This window comes from Mangifera indica, chromosome 8, assembly GCF_011075055.1.
Source record: "Mangifera indica cultivar Alphonso chromosome 8, CATAS_Mindica_2.1, whole genome shotgun sequence".
Taxonomy (NCBI): domain Eukaryota; kingdom Viridiplantae; phylum Streptophyta; class Magnoliopsida; order Sapindales; family Anacardiaceae; genus Mangifera; species Mangifera indica.
Window position 1 is genome coordinate 554,247 of NC_058144.1, and position 10,096 is coordinate 564,342.

At 36.6% G+C, this 10,096-nt stretch overlaps 1 protein-coding gene and 1 long non-coding RNA gene across 3 annotated transcripts; both read right to left on the reverse strand.

Annotated features, from left to right (window-relative positions):
• Positions 1–537: 537 nt before the first annotated feature.
• On the reverse strand, positions 538–5,593 carry LOC123222375. Of its 2 annotated transcripts, XR_006503621.1 has the most exons (6): positions 4,116–5,593; positions 3,664–3,745; positions 3,508–3,589; positions 3,031–3,128; positions 1,458–2,573; positions 538–1,160 (listed from the first exon to the last, which is right to left on the reverse strand). It is a non-coding gene; the product is annotated as an uncharacterized LOC123222375 (long non-coding RNA). The 2 variants fall into 2 exon arrangements; XR_006503620.1 differs by having other exon boundaries at positions 1,458–3,128; positions 4,116–5,591.
• A 2,548-nt stretch (positions 5,594–8,141) lies between these two features.
• LOC123224284 (protein RGF1 INDUCIBLE TRANSCRIPTION FACTOR 1-like) lies at positions 8,142–9,834 on the reverse strand. Its single transcript, XM_044647901.1, has 5 exons — positions 9,462–9,834; positions 9,204–9,380; positions 9,016–9,090; positions 8,785–8,922; positions 8,142–8,684 (listed from the first exon to the last, which is right to left on the reverse strand). Exons 1-5 carry the CDS (start codon positions 9,462–9,464, stop codon positions 8,349–8,351), a joined length of 729 nt encoding a protein of 242 aa, XP_044503836.1. The 5' UTR covers positions 9,465–9,834; the 3' UTR covers positions 8,142–8,348.
• Between the last annotated feature and the right edge of the window lie 262 nt (positions 9,835–10,096).

Here is a 10,096-nt window from a genome sequence, read left to right on the forward strand (position 1 = left end):
ATAGTATTATTAGAATAACCAATCTAAAATTAAATTATCAAATTAAAATTATAGTTTAAAATTGATTCAATTCAGTCCATTAGATTTAAATTTGTTTAGATCTGACCCAATCTACCCTTAATTATAAAAGCTGCTCTAGTACTGTACAGACTAAAGTAATAAAATTTCCCCAGTTTGCCAGCAAAGACATTAGGCTTGCCTTGGTCACCACGCCACTTAAAACTTATAAATGGAATCCCGCATTACCTAGCGATCATCCAAATCAAAATTGACATTGCGTTCTTCCCATCATATCGTATCCTAACCATGAGCGCTGCGAAGACCGGTGTGACGTTTATGTTAGGAGCCATGTTCGGCTCCTTCGTTACTAGAGGAGTATTACATCGCCGGTACCATGATGACAAGACCGGTGAAGGCCGGCCTTGTCCTCGCCACGCAAAACCAAACAAGTCCACTCCAAGTCCAGAAATGGAAGCCACTACAACAACAATGCCTATGGCAGTGCACAGTTAAGCCTATATATATATTTTGTTTTAGTATTATATGTAATATCTTGCAGTGCTCAGTCAGCCATATGTATTCCTCCTATTGTAATGAATAAAAGCCTTTTGTTCTAGGAACTCGACAGAATATATTTTAGAATCAGGTAGAATTGCACAGCGAGTTCCAACACCGTTAGCAGAATAACTTTCGGTACGCGGCAGACAAGTTTATAGGATAAATCGGATGGCCTTCTAATTAACCAAACCCATTTTCGAATAGAGGTGAATTTCTTCCAAACAGAATCAATTTAAATTTAGTTCGAATCCAAAATGATCTCCACTCAAGAACAAGTTTGGTTCAGTCAAATTGTCTTAAAAAATAGAACAAGAATTGCCGGCAAACTAGTTTTCCAAAGCAGTGACACAGGCAAGACGAGAAGGTTCTGGCCGTGCTGATCATTGATCCAAACTGGAGCGGCTTGGATGAAATTCACCTCTACTTCTAATCACTAATAAAACAAAAGCTACTACTTTTTGTTCCGTCATCTGACCTGCAAAGTTAGGCTCCACTAGGAGCATGAAGGTACCAAAGTCTCTCGATGACCTTATTCCTGAGCCCTGTCGTGCAGATAAAATTAAGTTTGCATTCGTCTTTTCTGCTCTGTATCCAGCATGGAACTGGGCAATGTCAATCAATAACAAAAGAATCAGTGGCCAAGGCCAATGGTAAATAAATTTATATTCATAGCGGCAGTCCAAGTTATAGGCCCATCAATTCGTTACAGTTTTTGGGTTAACATGAACCTGAACCTATCTAAGCAGACACTCTTTTAAAATGAGGCCTTCCTCAAACTAAAAACAACTCAATAGTTGAAGCAGAATAAAATGCAAAACATGATCCACAAATTATGCACTCTAAACAGAAACTGGTACTGAAGATATTCAGATACCCAAAACATTGATATACACATTTACCTATGAATATGCTTGTTTGAACTGCAGATTCTAACCTCTCTGTGCTAGATAGCCGACCAAAACACCAAGGAGACCAATTAGTAGAACAAAAACTAAACAGAAACTGCCAGCATGAAACCCTGTTCTACAATCATGGTGAATGACAGCAAAATGAAAAAGCATAAATGAACGTAAGGAATAAAAAGGGCTTCAACTTAGAATCTAGTATTCACTTTCCATCAACACATATGGGCAAAAGTATAATTTTTCTCAATTTAAGGATGAATAAACTTTTGCATTCGGCATTTTACAAGCCCAGATGAAAATCTTACGAAAAATCAAGAAATGCAATGAGCATTTAATTTGGCCTGAAGGGCACCATTTCACACCAGGAAAATAACAAAAGAGAGAATGGCAACAAAAAATAGAAAAATTGACATAAAAATTCATTCCTAGAATTCAAATTTCCGGTTATTTGGTGGCAGCATCGCCTCTTAATTCAATCACCTGAATACAAAATGGAAACTCCTGAACAAACCATAAAATAAATCACTGCTATAAAAGAAAATCCTAGATTGCATGTACTACACTTCAGCACTTCCAAAGACACAGTTTAGGGCTACAATTCTAAAGAATAATACAGATACGATCATTCATGATTGTGGTCCAATTCCACTTCAGGGAAATAAGGGACATTAGGGAGACTAAAGACTGTTAAATAATGTTTCAAATGCCATCGTCCCAACATACTAATAAGCAAATTCACCCCTAAAGTACTTTTTATATAAAACTAGGTACAACAGCATGCAGCAATTTGTTGATGGAAATGCATTATATAAGACAAAATAACTCTAGTGCCACAAAAACGATATGGTTATTTATATCATTAAATCAAACACAGAAGTTTACATCAGTTGGAATAAGAGGAAGAAACACACAAGCCATAGCAAGCTGCTAAAAGAAATATTATTGGCATTAGAGCATGAAAAAGATTAAACTATTTGAAAACAAATCACAATAATACAGAAACACAGTCAACATAAAAATAATTAAACCAGCCAGTTCTTCCTGTAAATTCTAATTTTGTCGCATGGCAGAAGTTTTCTCCTGTGTCAACTTAGAAATCACAGACAAAGCCTACAAAAGAAATGCACATGAGAGAATTGGCAATCAAAGGAAAATAAATATAATCAAGGATAATACACATAAAAGTATAAATAAAGGTAGGCAACTTCAGACAAAAAAAATCAATTCCCACCACATATTAATAAAATGGAATCATTATATGTTTGTTGCATACTTCAAAAAAGGCTAAGGTGCAGCTGAACCAATTTTGTCAGATATTTCTAATATCTAACTCATGTGCCTTCCATTAAATATTACATTTCAATAAGCTTATGCGGTCTTGGACACCAACAACATTTGACAGCCATCAAAAAGAAAACTTCTATTGCTAAAGTTAAACACAGTCAAAGAGACTAGTTACCTCTGAGGACTTCTCTTTACTTGCCTACCTGATTTTTTAACAAAAAACTTTGAACATGCAAAAGGTAAATGAGACATTAAGAAAAACAATAACAGCAGCAAAGCACACCATTCCTGTCACTATATCTGGTGCAATAACACTTTGTAGAAGGAACTTGTCCTTGCACTGCAAATCAGGGGGTGTCTCTTTTTGTGCTTGCATTGTAACTGCCATATGAGAACAACCATTATACAAAGCAATTAGTTAAAATTTGTTGAATCCACCAATAAACAATTCAAACATAAACTATGTAAATAAATGATGATTTCAGTGAATAATAAATGCCAGACTGCAACAGTTAGTGGAAATAACAACTAAAAGAATTAGATTAATTCATCACGTTGAAATGTGTAACTTAAAAAGGTGAAACAAAAATTGCCAGGCCAGATGTCACAGTGCAAATATCTGTTTTAATCACCATACATAATTACAAGCTAAAAAGGTAAATCATGCTAAGACAATAAAAATTGTTAAGATTTCAGATTTAGAAAATCGCCATGAAGAATGACTTCAACACCAAAGTCAAAAATTACCGCATATACTTACCCGTAACGTTGCATGTGGTCCTGGGGACACCGGTATTGGGCCGAACACAGTTTTAACCTATTCAGTTACAGTGTTCAATGAACTGCACAAAAAGATAAAATTTAAAACAATAACAGATGACTATAATAAACAGCGATTACAGCTTAAAAAGAGTACCTGAAGGCTGAAGGCTACATAATCATCCGTCTTGTTGGTCAATTGCATGGAACAAGAACTCTGCTTCTTCAACACAACTTTTCTATCAGGTGCCAGAAAATGCAAACCGAAAATCAGTACATAATAAAAAAAATGCGGTATACAAAATGAAAATAAGAACCATTAACTTAACAACCAGCTATTTATGAAACTGAACAAACAATTTATAACTCAAAAGTTCAATTTCAGTTTCTATAAGAGTGACTCCAATTTTCTCGGCAACCAAACAGAAATTCGTGTGAATCACGAAGAGTGCACATAGCAGAAAGCCTAATTCAAGTGATCGTCGGGTAATTTAACAAAAACAAGATTGAACACCATATTATATTTCCATTACTAATCTTTCCTATGCGTCTGGATTTTCTCGCAAACCAAACAGAAAATGATGGAAATTCGTATACAAATATACTTACATGCAAATTTGAGCTTCGAGGGCTGAATATATACAAGATCTCCAGCACTCATGGCTCTATACAAAACACTTGTTTTTCAACTTTTTTCTTAATTAAAAAGATCATAAAATCAGAATAATTATAGATTATGGCTTGGAGAAAACAGACAAAAAAGGGTAGGATTGCGAAAGCTTGAAGACAGAAGAGCCAGGAAGGAAACGGATTGGACGGTTGCTCTGACTGTTATAACCCGTGGTTTCGAATGAATTCGAGTTCGAATCGGACGGTGATTACGGAATTGTGATGAATGTGGTCTGACCGACTTTGGACGAAGATTTAAATGTATGGCACGCTTTTTGAGGTTCGTGATTTTGAAAGGACGATCTAATATGTAGACAGTGTTATAATGACATAATTGCCCCTATTCATAAGAAAGATATTATGTTAAGATACGTTGATTATGATGGGTATCGAGGGAATGCTGGAAAAAGATTGTCAAGAGACCAAGCGTTCGGGAGATTCAGCGTCGAAGATACGGAGGAGCTTCAAAGAACTTGTCATTGGAAAGGAAAGGAAGGCGTAAATGAGCTTCAAATGTCTTCGAAGTAAAGTTGGAAGGCGGTGATTTTAAGCGTTCGGAAAGGAAAGGAATGGATTCGACGGGAAGTACGAATGGAAACTGAGATAGGGTTGACAGGAAAATTTCACGGGTGACTGAGATTGAGCATGTGCTTGGCGGGATGTAGTTGGACGACTGAGATTAGGGGAAGGACTGATGAGGAAGAAGAGTCTCTGAAGAAGCATGATGCAAGCAGCATGATACAGAAGAACTTCAAAGAACAAGTGATCTGTCCATCACAAGCTCTTCATCATTCGTGATCTGACAGTGGAAGAGTTATTGAAGAGGAGGAAGCTTGATCTACCTACAGGCCTGCAGTCAAAATCAAATTGCGGCGGGGCTTCCAATGTTTAATCATGCATGACAGTGCTCCTTTTGAAACGAACGGTTAACTTGAATTTGAGTTTGAAAGCAGAGCCACGGGGAAAAGAAGAGTCCATGAAAAGAATAATAATTGTTGAACAATAGCTCCTCTAGCGCGGTGACTCAGGTGGCCTTCAAACTTAAACCGAATTGAGTGGAATTAGACTATAAGTTCGAATACAACTGATTTGAGCCGGTTCGAATAATAAATGGGAATTATTCTGCTTTCTAATCCAAGTTTCAGTTTGTATTTGGGCCATAGATGGAGAAAATTGCAGACATTACGGAAACAAAGTCATTCAATTCCAAGGGATTGACTGAAAGTCGATACAGAAATTAATCCAAACAATCAATTAGATAGAGAGAAAATGTGACCCACCAAGTTGATGATGATGGGGATACTACAATCACCGATCAACAAGTTTTTTCTTGCTTTTGTTTCTTTCCTGGGGCAGGAGGAACAGGATAATGATTGTTGAGGAGTCAAATAAAGAAGAGTCTCACATCTAATAAACTTAAGTAAAATGAGTGGTATATAAGTGTTGTGGATTGGACCTTAACATAAGTCAATTGGTTTTATGTAACATAGGTTTCAATCTATATACTTGTAAGTCCAATTTATATTTTTAATATAGTATCAGAGTGTGAGCCAAACGGTAGGTTTAACAGCCTAAATGTTCTTGGATACAAGTGACAACACACCCAGTCAAAAAGCAGGTTTAACAGCCTAGGTGCTTGCACTTAAGCGGGGATGTTGAGGACTCAAATAAAAAAGAGTCTCACATCTAATAAATTTAAGTAAAATGAGTGGTATATAAGTGTTGTGGATTGGACCTTAACATAAGCTAATTGATTTTATGTAACATGAGTTTCAATCTACACATTTATAAACCCAATTTATATTTCCAACAATGATAAACTTATTTGACGATTCAATTATCATTCTGCCCTCTCACTCGAAGTGTCTCTTCATATAACAAACTTCGTGTTTGAAGTTTGGCAGCCTTTATAATTAGACTACGTACATATCGGAAAATATCCGAATTCTGACAGGAGATAAGATCCAAATTTTTCTATTAAATGAATAGAAGATGATAGAACCGCCGTTTCTCACCCAAATATTCAAAAGCCAAGAATTGTAATCTTTTTTAGTCAAAATTTTTCTATCTTCCATCATAACAGTCAACAATTTTTTAAAATTTTTATAATAAATTATATATATAATTTTATTATATAAATAATATATCGTCATATAATTTTAAATTAAAAATAAAATAATATTTAATTATATAATAATTTATTATCTTTATATTTAAATTATATATTAAATATATATATAATATTATTCTAAAAATATAAAACAATATTTTTTATTTTTAGTATTTATTAAAATTAAATAACAATTTGTTCCTGGAACTTTATTACACATTTTAATCCCATTTTATTATAAAAATCTTGATTTATGGCAGTCTAATATCCTTTTATTCACATTACAACGGTGCGTGCACTTCTCGTCAGAATTACACTGGTTCCAAGTTGTATGCACAATATTAATATAATTTTGAATGAAAACACATGCGAATAGCACCATTTCCAGTATGATTCTAATTAAAAACATATCAAAATTGTATAATTAAGTGAAAACGTTATTGAAATTGGGTGATTTCAATCAAAATTGAATCGAGATGGTGCAATTCAATTAAATCACACCTAGATGTATAATTTTGATTGGATTACACAATTCCAATGAAATTTTGACTTAATGCATCATTCTGGTATAATATTAACCCCATTTTAATCACAATTGACTTGATTATGAGTTCGTGACTGATTGAAATTAGGATTTGAGTTTTGATTTTTAAGGTTGCCGAATGAAGATATAATTTTTTTCACATTTATCTGTTAAATGTATTAGTCCTATGCATATAAAGTCCTATCATAAAGATAAAATTAAGGGAGAAGGACTATTTCCCACCCAACTTTTGATGCATTTTCAAATTGGCACTTACGGCAGATGAAAATTCAGTTTTCCCACCCGTGACCAAACTGCCGTCCAATTTTTCAGTTAGGGACAGGGGCAAAATCGTCATTTGCTATTTAAAACCTTAAAACTTTTAAATTTTACCGTTTCCCCCCTCCAGGTTTTAAAAACTAATAACTAACCCATCCTCAAAGTTTGAAAAGTTTAATTTCACCCCTGGGGTTTGCTGCTTCTCCGGCCACAATCGACGGCCGACGCATTCGACCGATCTCCCATCTCCGACTACAAAGGACGACGAAGGACGACCCTTCGTCGCCCAGATCTGGACGACGAAGCGTCGTCCAGATCTGGAAGAACAGACGAAGGACAACGCTTCGTCGTCGCGACTTCCAGATGCGACGAGCCACGAAGAGAGAAGAGAAGAGACCTTCGTCGAAGCAGACATCCCAGATTTGGACGACGAGCGACGAAGGGAGGTCTCTTCATCGCATCGTGCGACGAAGAGATCTCCGTCTCTTCGTCGCACTCTTCATCGCATCGTGCGACGAAGAGATCTCCGTCTCTTCGTCGCACCTTGCGACGAAAAGACGGAGATCTCTTCGTCGCACCACCGCCGTCGCACCAGGAGAAGGAGGAGGCCGGTGACGACGCCGGAGAAGACGTCGGGAGATGAGGTTGAAGAGTGGGGGTAAAATGCTAGTTTTGAAAGTTATGGGGGGCGACTGTATTTTGAAAAATATGGAAACCCTAGGTTTGGGGGTGAAAATGTTAGTTTTTAAAGTTTAAAAACTTTAGGTAAGGTGAAAATGTTAGTTTCTAAAACCTAAAGGGGGTGAATGGTAAAACCCTCACATCAATTTTGAGAAATTAAATTAAGGAGTATTTTGGTCATTTCATCTAACAAGGGTAAAATGGACATTTTACCCTTATGCAAACAGATATCATCCATTTTAACATCTCATGGGTGAAAAAACTGGATTTTCATCTGCCGTAGATGCCAATTTGAAAATGCATCAAAAGATGGGTGGGAAATAGTCCTTCTCCCTAAAATTAATACAAATAAATAATTATCTATGGTAGGGGATAGGCCAATTCAAAAGTGCGTTGTAATTCTGTGAAACAAAAGAAATAAAAAAAAGGCCCGTTTGTACTAGAATCCACACAAAAGAGAGAGGCCATATGCTTTACAAAATTGGGAGATTTGAATCTCGTACGCCTGATTTCTTCTATCTCTCCTGCCACTCTCGTTGGTGATTGGTGGCTGACGCCGTCATCACCAACCTGCACAGAGTCAATAAAGCGGGGCCCTTTGTGGGGTTTTTTTCCTTCTATTAATTAAGCTCACTGTAGTTTCCGGTACTGGAGAAGACACCGAGCGACAAGCCGTCATGCTACTCCTCTTCTTCTTGGCAATCTTAGTTGTAGCAGCAGTGCAACCTAGTGTGCTGCACCCGACTCCACCATACCCTCCTGATTCAGAAGATGTCCGGGTAGACCCGGTTGGCTGCTCGAGCATAGACTCAGGTGTCACGAGGCCGTTGTCAAAACCCGATTCCGGTAAGGGCAAGTACTTGCACTCAAAGAAAAACTTAGAGAGACCACCTTGTATGCTTAAGAGATAATTAATCTGTAATAATTTTCAGTGAAAAGGTAAGCGAGATCCATGTTAAGAAAACAAAAAGAGTTGAAAGTATGAGATGATGAGATGCAGGTGATGAAAAAGAAACCTTGCAAGAAAGAGAACAGAAGAGATAGGAATCTTGTAGGGCCCTGTCACAATTGCTGCATATGTTGCCGGAACTTCTGACCCTTGTCTGTGGCCTCTGGTTTATAAACACCACTTTTGCGCTATTTGTTATGTACGGCTGGAGAGAAAAAGAGAGAGAGAGAGCATAATTGGGTTATGAATATGCAGAGACACAGAGATGACATGATGGAAATTAAGTTACAAAACTTGCCTGGACATGGTCACAGTCAACTAATTTGGCAGCTTCATCCAACCTAATAACATCATGGTAAACATACCTTCTAATCTGAAACATGACAAAAAGTTTAGAAACCAAGGAAAAATATAAGAAAGAAAGATGGAAGTTGGAATACATAGAAGCAGAAAGTAAAGGGCTTTTTTCTTTTCAATTGTGAGAACCTGCAACAAACGATGAGAATTGTGAAGTGACAAGCAGTGAGGGCATATACTGGTGCAACAGTCCAAACAATATATGTTTTTTTCGTTCTTCTTTTCTTCTTCATGAATTATGCAAGCGTTGAAAAACTTTTCTGTGAGAAGTGCTTCAAACCAGCGAGGTAGATGTGAAGAAACCAACTGAAAACATGGTTGAATAAACACAATTCAATTAGTTGTGAAGAAAGAAGTAAACAAACAAGAAAAAGAAGAAAAGCCCACCATGGTGTTTTGAATCTTGATGGGAGAAAAAGGTTGTCTGTTTAGGATTTGTGGAGGGATATAGCTGGATTAAGCATTATTTCAGAGAGGAAAGAGCGTTAGAAAAGAGAACGGCGCCTGCAAATGATACTGGCTGGGTGGTGCAGGTACTATTACCAATGAAACAACTGGACTGGACAGAGAAAGAGAGAGATTTTTGGCCTATTTAAAGAGCTGTTTAGTGTTATATGTCTAGCCTACTCTATTTGAAACCAAGATTGGGAAATGGGATCAGACTGCTCTGAAAAATTATACAAGAAACTAAAACCAAGATTAAAACTTTGTTTTTCTATTGCTGCTGCTGTTTACTAAGAACCCAATCCCATGTCCCAAAAAACCCAAAAACCATAAACATTTGTCTCTTCGTGTATGGTTTCACTTATTGGTTCTGTTTCTCAGCGGAGCTAACTGCTAAATGACAAGACTAGAAACACTGACATTTCTCAGTTTTTTTTTCCTGTTAAAACCTGTAAAAAAAAATATGGGTTAAAAAAATGAGTATGCTTTTTCTATTCAAATTGAATCTGTCTTGCAAATTGTTTGTAAAAATTGCACTGCTTCCAGATCCGTATACAAATTTTGCTCTGGGGATCAGT